This window comes from Trichosurus vulpecula, chromosome 7 (genome assembly GCF_011100635.1).
Source record: "Trichosurus vulpecula isolate mTriVul1 chromosome 7, mTriVul1.pri, whole genome shotgun sequence".
Classification (NCBI taxonomy): domain Eukaryota; kingdom Metazoa; phylum Chordata; class Mammalia; order Diprotodontia; family Phalangeridae; genus Trichosurus; species Trichosurus vulpecula.
Genome location: NC_050579.1, coordinates 256,522,418 through 256,541,115, shown reverse-complemented (window position 1 = coordinate 256,541,115; position 18,698 = coordinate 256,522,418). Strand labels below are relative to the sequence as shown.

Sequence of the window (18,698 nt, the reverse complement as noted above, 5' to 3'; positions counted from 1 at the left end):
CCATTCAATGAAAGCCAGAATGATTTGTGTTTAAAGGCTAGTAAAGTAGCTCCATTTAAAACACAATAGACTTTTTCAAAGCCTATTTTTTCCACACCTATATTAGATTCATAGGAAGAGCTTTGTCACACTGGCAAAGAGTGACAACCCCATCAATGATATCCTCAAAGCCCAATTGGTGACTGTTTCAAGGATTGTGCCAGGCCTTCACAGCTATTGTTGTAGACTGAGGGCACATAGGCTCCCTGTAGTACATCAATCTGGCTAACATTCCTGTCTTTTGTCATCCAGACCTCCTAACATTACATAGAAAATGGGTTTGGCTTTGATGGAATTTTTTTATTATTGTTTCATTATTAGTACAAATACTTCACTGATTTATTTTTTTCAAGCATTACTCTCACTTCACAAGGACTCCTCAAATACAAACCAGTAGAAGCATTATTATAAGAGAAATAAAGCTAACCAAAACAAATCACATTGATCATTGTCTGTCGACATGTGCCTCATTCCTCACCTCTCTGGCAAGAGAAGAATGGCATGCTTCACCGATAAAAATGTCTATACCTGAACCTGGACCCTAAGTCCCAGACTCTTTGGTGGTCTGCTTGCATTATCATTTCTGCTACTGATTAGTCACTTCATTGCCAGAGTTCAGATGTCTTTAAATGTTAATTTTCTTTACATTCTTCAGTTATATTTAATTTTAAAAACAAAACAACAAATTTAATAACCCTCTAAACAAGCACAAATGAAATTTTGGAAGGTAGAAAAGAAACATGCAATTTAATATGAGAAGATTGTAGAATTGATCAAATTTAAACTGGTCTTTGGAAAATCCTATTCAATCAGTAGCTAACTTAATCAAAAGAAAGGAAAAAATCAAATTATCAAGACAAAGATTAATGAGGCAATTTCACAACCCACAGAGAAGACATAAAGAAAATTATTAAAAACTACTGTATCTACATATATAGTAATAAAAACAGAGTTCAAAGGAAACAAATAATTATAAAAATACAAAATACCCAAAGTGACAAAACAAAATATTGAAATCCTAAACTGCCCAGTCTTAGAAAGAGAAAGTGGTCAACTGCAAATGAGCTACCAAAGAACATAATCTCTGCTTCATATTGTTTTATAAATGAATTCTTTCAAACACTTAAGGAGCAATTAATACTTAAAGCTGCAAAAATAGTCTTTAAATATTGAGATAAAAAAGACATTTTACCAAACTCCTTTTACTAAGTATAAGGTCAAATACTTCCAGTATTATTATTTCTGTTTTACAAATCAGAGAGGTTGTGATTTTTTCAGTGTTCATATCAAAGATAGGAATTAAACTTCCTGACACCAATACAAGAAAAAGAAATATTCCTAAAAGAGATGATACAAAAGATAAGTAGGAACATAATAAGAGAGCAAGCACCAAGGTGCCCTTAATAAGTCCAGATACTGAGGCCAAAATTAGCCTTTGTTACTAAAAAAAATAGCCAAATGTGAGTGTTGAGTTGAATTCTAGTTGAATTCATACCCAGGCTGCATTTTTCTCTGAGGCTTTGCGTGTAGATGTTTTAGAGTCATTCTTTTCCTCTGAGTTTGTTTCCTAAGCTTTCCTGTCACCATCACAGCTCTTTATTGTGGGATTCTTTTGTTTGTTTATTTGTTTATCCTTCCAACCTATTTCCTGACTTCAGATTTGACATTTGAGTTTGGCTCTGTATACTTTGTGGGGGGGGGGGGGTGAGGGGGAAGTAATGTCTGGGCTGTGCTTCTATCCACTTATGTCCTTCTACTGCTTTCACAACTCAAAGTGGGACCTGCAAACTTTCAGTGCTTTGAAATTGATGTGATTCAGGGTTAAGTTAGCTCCCTACCATCCTGGTTTTCTTTTTGAATGCTACTGACTCAGGTCTATGTCTGTCTGCTTTGTTGGAAGTTTTAGGAAACTACAGCTAGACTCTGCCACAGGAAGGCACTGCAGCATCAGAACAGCAGAACTCCACAACTCCTCTGATCTGAGACTCCTGCCCTGGTTATTGCACTACAGGCTTCAAACTGGAGTGAAACCTAGAACACTGTCCTGCTCTGTTCCTGGGATCATGTAGCCATGCCACTACAGTTTGCTTCTGAATGTTCTTCATTTATTATGCATCTTGTGATTTGTCCTTCGTTCTTGAAGAGGACCATGGGGGAAGTCTGTGCAAAGTCACCAGCCTCACTTTGTCCTCCAAAACTATCTGGTTCCAGGAGCCAGATATAGATTGGGACATTTAGAGATGACCTGGGATGCAGTAGGAGACCTTGGCCTTTTTAAGCTAAGGTATTTTCAAGTTCTCACTTTGAGTGAGGCAACATTTATTCAGTAAATAGGCCTCTGTAAGAAGTAAATTGAGGAATGTTTCCTTAATTGAAAAGAGAAGAAAAAGAACCAAGTTGGGAGGGGAAGACACTCAGGGTTGCTGGCCAAAAGAGAAACAGCTACTATTTACATTCAATCTGAGCCAGGAGGGTCCAAAAGGTAACTGTTAAGTGGTGCCTAGGCAAGAACCTATTGTTGGTCAATCAATGAGATCCAGGGTGAATTGGGTTTAAGGCAGCGTCTTTGAGAAAGAAATCTAGCCAATTTTGGCCATTAAAATTTACTTTTCTTTGGACAGAACACCCACATGTAAGAGCATGATGCCCCATGGAGGGTCATCATGGAGGAGGAAAGGAGAGGGGAAGAGAGAGGAGGAGAGGGGAAGAGAGGAGAAGGGAGGGGAGGGGAGGGGAGCGTGGGGGAAGGGAAGAGACTGAGTTGCTCAACTAGAACTGGCCCGCTGGGTCCCAATTCAGGCTGCTCAGACTACTCACAGGTTGTGGTTTGTCCTTAATTCTCCAAGAGGACCATGACATATGGGAGATGATGGCATGACTTGCAATTGAATTCATTTGAGCAAAAGAGGGCTGTGCAAAATCACCAGCTTCACTTTCTCCTCCAGAGCTATCTGTGCCCAGTGGCTAGATATAGATCTGGAGGATGGAGCCAAGATGGCCAAGTGAAAGCAGGGACTTAGCCAAGCTTTCTCACAAATTCTTTCAGATACCTCTTAAAAAGTGAATCTGAACAAATTTGAGAGAGGTGGAATCCACTAGGAGACAGAGTGCAGCAGATTTCCAGCCCAGGAGACTCTGGAGGGTCTATGGGAAGTTTCTGTGGCACTGGACTGGGAGAGTGCTGAGCATGAGGAGCTATATATGACCATACTGGAGTGGAAGCAGGCCCAGTGAGCTGAATCACCCCTCCTCCCCCAGTGTTGATCCCCAGGCCTCTCAGCACAGGACAGGAGTCTGTTGGAGTTAGGTGAGACAGAAACACAGAGCCTGTGGCCACAACAGCAGTTACTCCTGGGGTTATCAGCCCATAGACTGAATGTTTCAAAGTCACCTTCTTACACTTCTGGGAGCCATGATGACAGAGTAAATGCTCTCATCCCTCCCTTGAATAACCCAGAGAATACTGCCCTAGGAAAAACTCTGAAATAGTGGAGCCTAAAGTAGGGGCACATCAGTCTTTTAGCTCAGGAAGCTAGGGAGATGGGCCCCTCTTCTGGTGGTGGAAGGAGACTAATGCAAGAAGGGAGGCATCCCAAGAAGCCATACCTAAGCAGTCCAGTGGGAGTTCCTGAGCCCTGGGGTGGGGGGGGGCGTGGAGTCAGCAAACACCAACATCAGGACCCCAGGCCTGCCTTCACACAGCCAGGGGAATTGGCAAACACTAGCACAGACAACGCCTGAAGCCACCTGAGCTATAGCGCAGCCATAGGGAAAGAGACTTCCAGCAGCCAGAGCACCCCTCCCCCACACCTCACACTGTGAGCTTCAGTGTAGCCCTGGGGAAACTCAGAAAGACTTCAATGGGCCTCTACATTGGCACACATGAGCCAGTTCCAGCTCAGCACCAGGGGAGCTGCACCAGTATATGGCTTCTAGCTGATAAAACTAAAAGCCACCACGTACAAGGCCAATAACCAGGCCCCTAGCTCCCAACACAAGAAGCTAGGGACAGAACCCCCTGGGCCCCAGAAGCAGAGGTCCACTTTAAAAGCCAGGAAAAAAGAAAGCAAACTAGAAAAGTAAAAAAGACCATAGAATCATATTATGGGGACAGAGAAGATCAAAATATGAATTCAGAAGAGGACAGCGTTGACACTATACCCATGTCTGAAACCTCAAAAGGGAATATTTGGTCTCAAGACCAAAAAGCATTCCTGGAAGAGCTCAAGGAGGATTTTAAAAGCTGAATTAGAGAGGTAAAGGAAATATTACAGAACCTAAGAGAAAAAAAATGACTCCTTGAAAAGTAAAATTGGTCAAATGGAAGTAGAGATGCAGAAGCTACCTGAAGAAAATAACTTGTTAAAAATTAGAATTGGGCAAGTAGAAGCTAATGACTCTACGAAGCATCAAGAACCAGTCAAACAAAATCTAAAGAATGAAAAAATAGAAGAAAATGTAAAATATCTCACTAGATATAGATCTGGATGATTAGAGAAGGCCCAGCTAATATGTGGCTAGGGCCAAGGATAGTGACTGCTTCTCCCCACCACCCATAGGTCCCTTATCAGTTCACCCTGGATCTGGTTAGTAGGTGATAGAGTTATCGGATATTACCCGTTCCTGCACTCTGTGTTAGTGCAGGATTCCCTTCTGCCCTTGTGCTTCCTGCTCTGGTGCCCATGTTTTCAGCCCCAGACACTGGAGTGATCCATGTACAGCATATTCCTAGTGGGACTATTGTGTGCTGACTTTCTCTCTAAGCCTCCTTGCCCTTGCACAATGACTCACTGAGACTTTTTTTCTGGATTTCCTCATCAGAATTCATTATGGTGTGTTTTCTAGATCTTTGCAGTGGAAGTGTAGTGGGGAAGCTAACCTGTACTCTTCCTGCTAGTCTTCTACCTAGACTCCCAGGTCATTAAGCACTTACTCTGTGCTAAGCACTGGAGATATGAAGAAAGGCAAAAACATGGTCTCTGCTCTCAAAAAAAACTTATTTTATAAAGGCAGAGACAATGCAGAAATACTATGTACATAAAAGACAAATACACTATAAATGAAACTTAATCCAGTGAATCCAGTCACTGGATGGGTAAAGGAGGGCAAGGCCTCCTTCAAAAGGAGTCAGAATGGAGCAACACCTAGGGATTTCATTAGCAAGATGAAATAGAGAAAAACACTATGAAGATCAAGCCCAGGTTCTTGCATACTGAGTCAGGATAACAGTTTTCCTTTACTTGGTATATTGATGCCATGCTACATTTTCAGCAAGGTCTTTGAGTGAAGTTCTTTCTATGATGTATGATGTAAGAGAGCCTACTAAATTCAACTGAACCTTGAAAAAAAAGCTATTCTAATCTTTAAGGAAGCCAAGGGAGCCCTATATAAAGAATAGTAAACAGCCCAGTGTCCCTGGATCATAGTGAATATATAAAGGAATAGAATTAACAAAACTAGAAAAAATGGGAATGCCAAAACATAAAATTTCATATTTATTTTTGGAAGTAATAGATATCCATTGAAATTTATTGAATGGAGTGGGATTGGGGAGGGTGACATGGTTAGACCTTCACTTTAGGAAAATCACTTTAGCAGCCCACTGAAGAATGGATTGGAATGGGAGACACTTGAATCATGGAAACTTGGAAACTTTCTTGAATGCAAGAAATGATGAGGACCTGCTCCAGGATGGCAACTGTGAAAGTAAATAGAATGGGACATGTTTGGGAAATGATGTGAAGGCAGAAATGATAAGACTTGATGACAGATTGATTTTAGGAAGTAAGAGAGTGAGGAGTCAAGGATGATGCAAAAATGTTGACTTTAGGTGACTAGGAGAATGGTGGTATCCTACACAGTAATAAGAAAGTTGAGAAGAAGGCAAAGTTTGGGGTGGGGGGAAATAGATTCTATATTGTGCAGATTGAATTTGAGATTATATCAATCTGAGATGTCTAAAAGGCAGTTCATAATATGAGACTAGATGTCAAGAGAGAGATTGGAGCTGGATATGTAGATGTGGGAATCAATTGAATAGTGCTGATAAATAAACATGTAGGATCTGATAAGATCAGCAAGTGAAATACTTTATAGGGAAAGAGGAGAGGTCTCAGAATGAAGTTTTGAGGAATGCCCATGATTAATGGATATGAACTGGATGAAGATCCAGCAAAGGAAACAGGGAATGAATGGTAAGACATGTAGAAAGAGAATCAGAAGTGATCAGTATCACAAAATTCTAAATAGGAGAAAGTATACAGGAGATGATGATTAATAGTGTCAACAGCTAAAGAAAGGTCAAGAAGCATGAAGAATGAAAAAAAGCCATAAGATTAAGAGATCACTAGTCACTTTGGAAAGAGCAATCATTTCAATTCTGAAGTTTGAAGCCAGACTGAAGAGGACTTCAAAGCAAGTGAGAAGAGAGGAAGTAGAGGCCCCAAGTATAGGCAGCTTTCTCAAGGAGTTTAACCATGATGTAGAGAAGAGATAAAGTATGTCGTGACAGCTTTTTTTTAATTATGGGAGAGATGTTGGCACATTTGTAGTCAGATGAGATAGATCCAGGAGAGAGGGAAAAATTAAAGATTACAAAGAGTGGGGATGGGGATGATGGAAGAAGCAATGTGCTGAAGAAGATGGTAGGAGAGAAGATTCAGGTTGCATATGGAGAATTTTTCTTGGCAAGAAGGGCTACCTCTTCATGTGAGATGTGAATACTGGAGGAAATCATGGGGGAAGGTCTCAATGAACTAACAAATGGACAGCCCATAGATTCCACTGTCATTCTCCTGAAAAGGGTTCCCCAGCAGGTTGGTGGATTCTCTGTTGGGAAAATAAGGACAAGAATAAGCAAGAGACATTGTCTGTGATATGTATGCTAAGAGGGATGTCCTACATCAATGAAATCACAGATCCATCTGAATATTTTAATATTGAGTATGCCTACTGTCTTCTAAAACAAAAGCAAGTGATACCTTGGCTTGACAATTAGAATTAAGATGATTTTTTCCCTAAATAAGAGAATAACTAGTGGGAATGTGATAGTTGGCCTTGAATATTTGAAATTTTGTCACTTAAAAAAGGATTGGCCTTGTTCTGTTTGGCCCCAGAGGGCAGAACAAAGACTAATGCATGGACGTTTTAAACATTCAGATTTAGACTTAATATAAGAATTTTTTAATAAGCAGAGATAACCCAAACATGCAAATGGCTGCTATTTTAGGTAGAAGATTCTCATTCAAGTTAGTTTTATGAAACTAGGTGGGGCAAAGATGTTGTGCAGTATAACATAGTGGTGATTTTTGAATATTCTTATGTAAATAGGTGAGAAACAACTTTATTTATGTGCACTAATAGTGCTCTTCTCACTTTCCTTTTCTTCTTTTTCCCTCCCCACTAACCCTCCTTTTTATTCCTCCTTTCTTCTTCCTTCTACCAAATTCCTTCCTAGCCTCTTCTTTTACTTTCTCCTCTTCCTTTTCTTTGTCCTCCTTCTTCCTTTTCTTCCTCTCCCTGCTTCTTCTCCTCTAAGTACCTCCAAATTGATGGACTAGACATTATATTAAATAAGAAACAATGATAGAACAAAGAGAAATGGTCCATATTAATTAGGACCAATATCACAAAATGTTTGCAGTTGTGATGCTCTAGCACTGCAAAGAATCACAGACTATAGAGTGATAAGGAATCTTTCCTATTTTGTAGACAAAGAGATTGAGGACCTGAGAGATTAAGATTATTTGTTTGATTTCAAGACATCTCTCTTTTCTACTCTTTCCCTCAAAGTCTTATATGACATTTATATCCTTCAGTCTATGGTTTATCACTGCATTAATTTAATATTTGGAAATAAATGGATACTTAACCACTGTCCATTTAAATGTGCCATTGTGCCTTTACATGCTGGAGGATGTTACCTACTAAACAGATTCACAACATCTGGACCCTGAAGAGAACAGTAGACAGCTTTGTCTTAAGGAAGACAAAAAACCTTAATGGGAGGAAAGAGGGGTCAGTTGGCAAGTGTTCAACGTTTCTTTGCATAGTAATATGTCTTTCATGATTGTAGAGAACTCATTATATTTTAATGTTAATTAAAATCATGTTTTTGGACATTTATATTTAATATATATGCACATATATAACGCATATATGTGTGTATATATATGTATATATATATATAAATTATTAGAGTCACTGCACTATCACAAAACAGGGGCTGGAAATCATGGGCCCAGGAGTTAATAACATAAGGCAGAAAATGCTGTTGCAAACAGACCTAATGATTAGGACTATTCTTAAAAAGTGAATATATGTGAAAGTTGCAGGGGAGTACCTGGCAAACACCACTGAGGGGCAAAATTTGGAGGAGGTGGAACTAAGATGCTAAAGTAGCAAAGTCTTGCCTGGAGTTTGAATCAATATTCTCTTTCTTTCTTAGGATCCACTACTGGTAGCAGAGGGGAGCTGCACCGTTTGTGGAATTCCATGCCCTTGCAAGTAAAGAAAGATCTAGGTTACTGTGTCAAAGCAAAGGAGTCTCTAGCTCCGTTAATTACATATCACCTTTTCTTGGCTGGAATTTCATTGATACTCATAAAGCCAGATTCTGACAGTGGGAAAATGGGGAAAAAAACATACAAAAAATGAAGGTTAAACCTTTTAAGATTGTAAGACATTTCTCCTTTAGATAAATATTGCCTCTTCATCTCCCTTCCATGATATGGACTCTGTAACACAACTTGCTCCCTTTCAGGCTAAGGTCTTTTCAGGTTCTCACTTTGAGTGAGGTAACACTCATCCAGTGAATAGGCCTGTTTAAGAAGTTAATCAAGCGATGACTCCTTTAATCAAAACTTTAAAAAAAAACCCATCAAACAGAGATAAAGACCATCAGGGTTCCTGGCCAAAAGAGAAGCAGTTACTATTTTTTTGCTAAATAAAATAGAGTACTAGAGTAAGAAGGGGGATAGAGATAAAGGAGAAGCTAAAAAGACTTAGTGTAGCATCCTCAGCCTCAGCTACCACAACTCCTTAACTCAAGTGACACTACAACTATGACACAAGTCACTACACTCTGAATCTGTAGATATCAGTCCTTGACCACTGGCAATCACTTAATTTCCTAAAAGGATAAGGTGTTAATTAGTCTCTAATGTCTAGCGCCTGTGGCTTGCCCTCCCAGTATAAATTGGATCTACTTTTCTCCATTCTTCAGAGAAGGGAGAGAATCAAGAAAAGGTCTCCTGAGCTCCCAACTCACAAGGAAACCTTGGGAAAGGTAGAACATGATGTTGTTCATAAAGTATGTCATAGTTGTCATATTGTTATCATGTTATCTTGACTAATAAATGCATATTTGAAGCACGCATTATTCTAGGGTCCAGGATGGGTGAGAAAAGTGGAATGAGAATTTTCAAACAGTCTATAGTTCTATTTCTTTTTTAACATATGTCCTAATATAGTTCCTTTAAGGCTGACTGTCTAAAAGAACTATATGTTTCCATAGCTTTACACGGCAATAATAAAAATGGAAAAAATCTGGTTCTCCTCTCCTCTTCCCCATCTGCAAGTGAAGAGAGGGAGAATGGATTTAATAATACTTAATGGTTTACAGCACCTTCACAAACTCAAAATAATTTCAAATAAGTTCTCTCCTTTACCTACAGAACATACCTTCAAGGAAGAAAGACAAACAATGAGATTTATCTCCACCTTACAGATAGGAAAACAGAATTAAAGGAGGAAATTGACCATTGTCATACAGTGAATCAAATGAAGGCTTGGCCCAGGTGGCTGTAGCAACCACTGTGAGGCCTGGTGGCTCCAGCTATCATTGTTGGTGAGTTTCTGGGGACAAGTATAAAACTGTCATTTATCCTTTTCTCTTTCACAACCATTGTCAAAGTCCTTCTAAGCTTGCATACACGCATGTTTTCCTCCAACATAGCATTTCCAGTCTTCCCTGCCTGTGTCTCCACCCTGTACATCACAGTATATTTTTAAATACACAAGTATTCCATGAGGAAAAAATGATGAGAGTTATTTTATTATTTTTTTCTAATTGCTTGTTTAGTCTGATTTCTATGGGTTTCTGGCCTTTCTCCTTTGTGCAGTAGTTTTCAGTCACTTCCAACTTTTCATGACCCCTTTTGGGGATTTCTTGGCAAAGACACTAGACTGGCTGGCCATTTCCTTCTCCAGCTCATTCTACAGATGAGAAACTGAGGCAAACACAGTTAAGTGACTTGCTCGGGGTCATGAAGCTATTAAGTGTCTGAGGGAGATTTGAACTCAGGAAGAAGAGTCTTCCTGATACAAGGCCCAGCACTCTCCCACTATACAAGTTAGTTGCCCCTACTACCCAGAATCAATTTATAAAGAGTTGGTTCCAATTTTTAAAGCACAAGATAGTCATAATTCTTTGAGGTCTTGGTCATTTTTCAACAAGTTAAAGAGCATGAATTGAAAAATCAATAAACTTAATTGATGTGACTGAGGCCAATAAGAGAGCTAAAAATGAAATTTAAACTTAAATTTTGCAATTCCAAGCATAAATATTTAAAGGTGATTGGGGGCAGCAGATCAGAGAAATACAATGTAAATAAAAAAAATCCTCTTTAGAGACTAAGGCCGCCATCAGAAACTTTTGAACTTGTCTTGGAGGCCGAAACAGCCCATCTCCTTGCTGGACAAAGTGGAGTAGAGGAGTTTTAGGAGAATGTAGTTGGGAAGAGTAGTAATGATGAGATACCTTTATTTGCCTAACTTTTTAACTTCCTCTCTTTCCCAATGACTTTACCCTACTCAAAGATTCAGGAATCACCCAGCCTACAAATCTAATTCCAAAGAAGTCCAAATAATAGCCTAACATGTTCGGAATTTATCTAGCCTTCTAGCTAAAGGTTGCCTGACCATGAGTACCTTACCTTAAGATACTTAGAAACACCTCCATCGACTCTTCAGAAGGTCCTTATCCTCTTTGAGGAACATCGACCCAATGCCTTCTTTAGAGCCCCACTAACATCCTTGTTTCTGAAGCTATAGATGAGCGGGTTAAGCATGGGTGTGAGAATAGTGTAGAAGGCTGACACAGCCTTATCTTGCTCAGGGGTGTGGTAAGAGTGGGGAAGCACATAGGTGTACATGGCAGCTCCATAAAAGAGACTGACAACGACCATATGTGAAGAACAGGTGGCCACCGCTTTGCGTCTCCCCTCAGCCTCACTCATCCGATAAACAGTTATGAGGATGCGAGTATAAGAGGCAGAAATGACTGAAAAGGGGATTAGGAGCATCATGATACAGCAGACATACATAGCTGTCTCATAAGCTGAGGTATCTGTACAGGACAACTTCAGTAAGGCAGGGACTTCACAAAAGAAGTGGTTGATCTCTCTTGAAGCACAAAAAGGAAACTGCATGGTGACTGGGGTCAATAGGAAGCCATCCACCGAGCCACCTAGCCATGCTGCAGCCACAATCAGTAGGCATACCTTGCGGCTCATTAAGATAGGGTAACGAAGAGGGTTACAGATGGCCACATAGCGGTCATAGGACATGAGGCCCAAGAGGAAGAATTCAGCACCTGCCAGGGTCAAGTAGAGGAAGTGCTGGGCAGTACAACCTGCAAAAGAGATGGTCTTCTGCCCCAGCAACTGATCCACTAGCATCTTGGGCACAATGGTAGAAACGTAGAGGATATCCATAATGGATAGTTGACTAAGCAAGAAGTACATAGGAGTGTGGAGCCGGGGATCAGTGTGGATAAGAATGACCATAATAGTGTTGCTGGCCACTGAGATCACAAAGACCAGGAAGATGAGAGAGAACAAAAACCATGGAAAGTTTGTGCTGCTGAACAACCCAAGGAGTATAAAGTTTGCATACATAGAATAGTTTCCCCATTCCATTATTTGAGAATGGCAGTAGACCTGGAGATTGGAGAAAAGAAGATAGAACTCTTAGTTGCCTGGGCCATTTACCTCAATTTCTTAAAACATGTTCTAAGGTCATGAAATTAATTCCAATGCAAAGTCATTACAGCTTCTCTAAAAAAATACCAATATTTAATTTTCCCATTACTTGAGAAGCATATTTTATTATTGACTCCCATTTAGTGGTAGTCATTCTGATTCTTCTAATCTATGAAACTACAAAGCTATGGATTTTGCTTTCTTTTTCTAGAAATAAAACCCAAGTTTTACTGATTGCTATTGTAGTATGCTGCCCTTAATAAATAATACTTTCCGCATTAATAACTACCTTCTCCTCTTATAAAAAACATCTAAGTTAAGGTAAATGGTTTGAAGAGGGCAAATACAGTTCTTTCTGACCGAAAAAAGTATATTTTCAGCTAGAAAACCTTGTTTTCAATCCCCAATCTACTACTTATTACCTGTTTGACCATGAGGGAGGAAGAGGAGGGGAAGAAGAAGCAAGAGAAAGGTAAATAAAATGCAAGGCAAAGCAAAACAGGGAAGGGCAAGGCAAAGAAAGCAAAGGAAAGGGAAGGGAAAGATAAAGATGGAGGAGAGAGAGTGGGAGAGATTATGGTACATAAATATAAGGCACAATATTTTTTGGGTTTTCATAAAGATATGAAACATACATTTTGATTTTGTTCTACAATCCTAACCCAATTTATGTATGTGTAATATATGTATGTATGTATGTGTTTAGGAGTGTACGTATATATGTATAAATGTTCATTTTCCTAGGCCTTTAAGAACAAAGATACATATGATATAATTGTTGTCTTTAAGGACCTGAATAAATCAATAAGCATTTATTAAAAGGAATAGAAAGACACAGAGGAATAATCTATGCTTCAACTAATGTACTTTGTATAAGGGAATGTAATTTACAATCTACTAGTTCCTTGAGGGAAAGCTATGACATTGATATGATTAAAAACTAAAGGAGTGGTAATTTGGTCCCACTTTCTCAAGTGCAAAAGAAACCTCAGGAAATGGGTGGGGAAAGAAGCAAAGGGTAATTGATCTGAAGGTCAGCGACAAGAAAATGTGAATCTGATTCCCCAACCACACTCTTCCTTCAAATAAAAGTTTTCTTCTCCTCAAATTTTCTTAGGACACTTTTAAAGCACCTCATTTTCTCTTATCACATTCTCCCTGTTATCATACTTAGTTGTGTATGTTTTCTACAATTAGAATATAAATTCCTTTATATTTCATGCTGTGTCTGTGCTCTATCTTTGTACATATTTCCACATGAAAACCACTAAAATGTTTGTTTATTTAAAGCAAAATTAACTGAATTGAATTGTTTTTGTAGATGTGTCTTCAACACTGAATTATTCTTCCTATTTCTGTACCCACAAAATGGTTTCACCATGTAGATCAGTTAATAGGTTAATTGATTCTGTGAGTTGATGCTTATATAATTTCTATTCTTTCCTTGCTAACATTTTCTCTTTTTGTTCTTGAGGCTGAGTCTATATTCCTAGATGGTGCAAGTCTTTAGACTGAAGTGTTTGGTCAATTTGGTTAAGTAATTATTAAATATAAGGAACTATATCAGCCAAATCTGCTGTGTGCCTTATATTTATGTACCATAATCTCTCCCACTCTCTCTTCTCCCATTTGTCTTATCCTCACATTCTATAATTGCACCTAGTTTCAAATCAGTAATTTTTAGCATCTATTTGTCTACCTTAATGTTCTTCTTTGGTTTCCTTCTTTTTTCCCACTCTGATAACTGCCAGGAAAACTAAAAGCAAAGATTTAGCAATAATGTTGAAGAAGTAAAAGTCCTCCTCGCCCCCAAGCCAAAAAAGGCTTGGATTAGGATCATCATCTTTCAGAAATTATAAATGATTTTGAAGACCTAGAGCTGTCACTGGTCCACAGAGGTTGTCAGAGTTCAAAAGGGACCAAAGATCCATGTAGGCTTCCTTTTTTAAGAACAGGACTGTCCCCAACCCTGACCCTTCATGAAATGTGCTAACAATATCCTGGAGAGTTCCCTTGCATTCCTTTTAGTCAGGAAGATTAAAAAAAATAACTACATGGCAATTACTTAGATTTAAACATTAGCTTCCTCCCAATTCTATATCTTTACTCTCTTCTCCCAATTTAAAGAATGTGTGAACTTCATGGAACTGTGAATCTAAAGCATATCTTCACAAAGTCTACATGCCTATAAATTCAATCTGATCAAACAAATAGTCTTTTCAGTATATTTGGTAGAATTGGGCAATTTAAACTTCGTAAAAAATATTAGTCATGTCTTTATGAACACTTTGGCAGTTGTGTAAGTGAATCCATCAAAAGGACTTCTAGGGATGGAGTTGGATAGCCTTCTAACTAGTTTCCTTTTCTCTAATTTCTTCCCTCTCCAAACTATTCTACACACCACTGTCAGATTGTTCATTCTAATTTACAAGTCTGAAAATATCACTTGGCAGTTCAAAAACATTCAGTGTCTCCCCATTGCCTACTAAAAGAAATGCAAACTCCCAAGCCTAAAATTCAAGGCATTCTATAATCTGGATTCAACCAGACTTTCCATTCAGATGCTCTTCTTTCATATATCCTCTAACTTGAGGTTTACCGCCTAGATTTCTTCCTTCCTTCCTTCCTTCCTTCCTTCCTTCCTTTCTTCCTTCCTACCTTTCTTTCTCTCTTTCCAACCCATTTCACTTTGGAGCTCATAGATTGGACAACAATAGGTCCCTGCCCAGGCACCACTTAACGACTATTTTGGGCACCGCCCCCCCCCAGCTCACAGTGAATGTAAATAGTAATTGCTTCTCTTTTGGACAGCAACACTGAGGGTCTTCCCCTCCCAGTTTGATTATTTTTTTAAAGAGGCCTATTCACTGAATGAGCATTACCTCACTCAACACAAGAAACTGAAAAGACCTTAGCCCAAAAGGACCAGGGTCTCCCACTGTTTACTGGGCCATCTCCAATTATCCTGATGAATATCTGGCCACTGGACCCAGATGGCTCTGGAGGAGAAAGTGAGGCTGGTGACCCTGCACAGCCTTCCCTCACTCAAATCAAAGTCAACTGCAAGTCATGTCATCATCTCCCTGATGTCATGGTCCTCTTTGAAAACAAAGGACAAACACAACAACCCTCTAATCAAGCCAAGGTAAATTACATTCATTCTCCAAACTGATCCCACAGACAGCCATGGTTCCTCTGCTTCTGTTCTATTCTATGCTTGAAATGTACCCCACCAAAGCTATCTCTAACTATTGAAATCCTAATGCACCCTTCAATGCATAGCTCAAATGATTCCTTTCCCATGAAGCCATCCATTGTCTCCACAAGTGGAAGTTATATCTTGCTCCTTAAATCTCCAACAGCACTTGAATTATTCTCCTTTTATTCTTATCTATGTTTTAGTTATATATTCTCTACATGTTTAGTATATTTTGCTAGATTAGAAATTTATTGAGGGCAGGGACTATGCCTTCTTTCATTTTTGTATCAATAGAACATAGAACAGTTCTCTAACCAAAGTAGATAAGAAATACATTTCTTGAATTGAGTTGAATTAAACAGAGGTGATTTTCATGATGTTGAACACCATTACATCACAATCCCACAGAGTTGAATTTACATATTATTTTACATAGAAGGGAATTATATAGACTCATAGAATCAGAAGAAGTTTGCAAAGGCAACTCATCATCACATATCCAAGAACACAAATCATCTCAAACAAATGACATTCTGTTTTGCAGTTAGCAGATACTGTAAGAGAATAATTCATACCCCACTAGTGTCTAACCCTCAGTATGAAGATATTCATCCTTGTTAGAAAAAGCAAATGGAGAGCAACTAACAAGTCATTTATATCAGAAGTAAACAATGTTTTAAATGGGGCACATTAAGGTTTGAGCTTTGAACTTTTACCATAAAGGTGTAGATGTCAGAGGCATAGAGAGTATACCTATTACCTACTTAAACCAAACGTTGAGTTTGCACATCTCAGCAACTGACTCACAAGAAGAAAAAGGAATATGTTGTCCACTAACTCTTGCTTTCATGAGCAAGGAGGATTGGGGCACAACCCTGGATCACAAAAAAATCTGACCCCAAATGCTATGCAAAAAAAATGCATAGCATTTGGGGCATATTGTAGAAGTTATTGACCTCTGACGTATAGGATAGAATTATTTAGATTTTTCTTTTTTTTAATAGCCTGCAGTTGGTTCTGCCTGCCTCAAGTCTTTCCCTATCCAATCCATCTTCCATGCATCCACTAAAATGATTTTCTTAAAGTGCAGGTCCAATCATTTCATACCCCCTACTCAATGGGCTCCAGTGGCTTCCTATTGCCTCCAGAATCAAATGCAAATTGTTGTGTTTGACATTCAAAAGCCTTCATAAATTAGACCTCTCCTACCTTTCCAGTGTTCTTACACCTTACTCCCCAACATGTACTCTTTGATCTAGTGACACCGGCCTCCTGGCTATTCCATAAACAAGGCACTCCATCTTCTTTCTCCAGGCATTTTTTCTCTGGCTGTCTCCCATGTCTGGAATGCTCTTCCTACTCCACTCTGATTACTGACCTTCCTGGCTTCCTTTAAGTCCCAACTAAAATCCTATCTTCTCATGGAAGCCTTCCCCAACCTCTCTTTTAAATTTCCTATTTATCTGGTATATTGTTTACTTTGTACATATTTGTTTGCTTGCTGTCTCCTCCATTAGAGCAAAAGCTCCTTGAGTACAAGAACTGTCTTTTGCCTTTTTTTCTATCTCTAGCACTTAGGACAATGGCATAGTAGACACTAAATAAATGATTATTCATTGGTTAAATGAATTGATCATGAGAACAAAATTACTAAACAAATCAATTGGGAGGGGAGAAATAAAATCTACCAAATTAGTTATTTCATAGATTAACATAAAGAGAATCTTTTAATTATAAAGAAATTCCATATAGTCTAATACTTTGAGTCCAGTAGGTAGTGCAGATTTGGTATATTATAGACAAAAATTCTCAAACTAAATTCTTTTCTGGTTGGTTTGGACAATTGTACTATCCTTTTTTCTATACTTCATCTCTTGATGATTTCTTCAACCCCCATAGGTTTAACTATCTTCTCTGTGCAGATGATTCCTAGATATAGGTGTTAACATAAATATAAGATTTGTAGATAGAAATAAGAGAGAGAGAAGTAGAGAAAAGAGAGAGAGAGAGAGAGAGAGAGAGAGAGAGAGAGAGAGAGAGAGAATGACATGTAGTTTAGGAATGTTCAGCAGGAAGCAGTTGGTGATACAAGACTGGAATTCAGGAGAGAAAGAACTGATAATTATATATGCATATGTGTTTTCTATGTACTATCTATGTATATGCATGTTATCTATGTATATGTATATTATATGTCTTTGTGTTTATGTATGACAGTCAGTTGTAGGTGTTGATATGGGACTTGAATTGAGAAGAGGAAAAAAGTACTGAATATATGTGTATGTGTATATGAATATTTTTAGATTTAAAATATATAATGTTTTTAAATGTATAATATTACATATACAAATATCCACTGGACATGATAGCCTACATCTATAATCCCTGCAAATGGAGAAATCTGAATCTGATGGATTGCTTGAGTTTGGGAGACCATATTTGAAGTGAAGCTAAAAATGATCAAGTATCTGCATTAAGTCCAGCACTAATTAGTGAGTCCATGAGAGCAGGCTTCGAGAATAGATGAGAGAAAAGTTAAAAGTTAAAAATCTCTGGGATTAAAACAAAGGTAATTGAAGAAGCAAACAAAGAGATAAAAGATGGAATGAAAAAGAGGCTGGGTAGAAATAGGAACCTAAGACAAATAAGGAAGTTTGGGATGGAAAAGAGACAATAATGAGCAAATCTTTCAGGGGCAAACTAAACAGTATAAGCTCCAATATGTCTGTGTTAAATTGTGAGAAAAAGACAATTAATCAGGCCTGATCTAGTGTTTTTATGCTTTCAGAATAGTCACAGAATTTTAGCAATGAAATGGGCCTTATGTATCACCTTATCCAAACCCCTCATTGGAGGAAGCAAATACTCGGAAAGGTGAAGCTGACATTCAAAATCATGTAAAACAAATAATTTGTTTTACAGGACAAAATGTGGCTCTCCTGGCTCCTCAGTTAAACTGATTACTTGCTACTCTGCAGATGAAGCACCCAGTTAGCCCAATGATTTTTTCGTCTTTCCATTTCTGAGGCAGCTTGATGGTATATTGGATGCAATGCTGGACTTATATTCAGAAAGATAAATCCATAGCTTGCCTCAGACAGTTACTATCTGTGTGAACCTGGGGTAGCCAGTTAACCTCTGTAAGCTTCTTAAAAATCTCATCTTAAAAATAAAGATAACAGCACCTACCATACAGAGTTGTTGTGGGGATAAAATGTGAAGGGCTTTGCAAACTTTAAAATTGCAATTTAAATGCTAGCTATCATTATTATAGGTAATAATAGGGTGTAAGGAAAACAATAGCCTCAGTTAACTGCAAACCTAAAACTATCACAAACTTACATTACTATGTTTTAAGATTTAAAAAGATTTTTTCTTACAATAATACTATAAAGCATTACTATGGGCCATTTTGCAAATGAAAAAATTGAATCAGAAAGATTAGGGCCTGTTTAGAGACCTCAATTGCCACAAATAGT

General features: G+C 38.4%; 1 protein-coding gene across 1 annotated transcript; it reads right to left on the bottom strand.

The window, feature by feature from the left end:
* Positions 1–11,006: 11,006 nt before the first annotated feature.
* Positions 11,007–11,957, bottom strand: LOC118857213 (olfactory receptor 2T27). Its single transcript, XM_036767869.1, has one exon. The coding sequence runs from the start codon at positions 11,955–11,957 to the stop codon at positions 11,007–11,009; it is 951 nt and encodes a 316-aa protein (XP_036623764.1).
* Between the last annotated feature and the right edge of the window lie 6,741 nt (positions 11,958–18,698).

Coding starts and splice junctions, on each gene's coding strand:
- LOC118857213 (XM_036767869.1), bottom strand. CDS start 11,957: ATGGAATGGGGAAACTATTCTATGTATGCAAACTTTATACTCCTTGGG.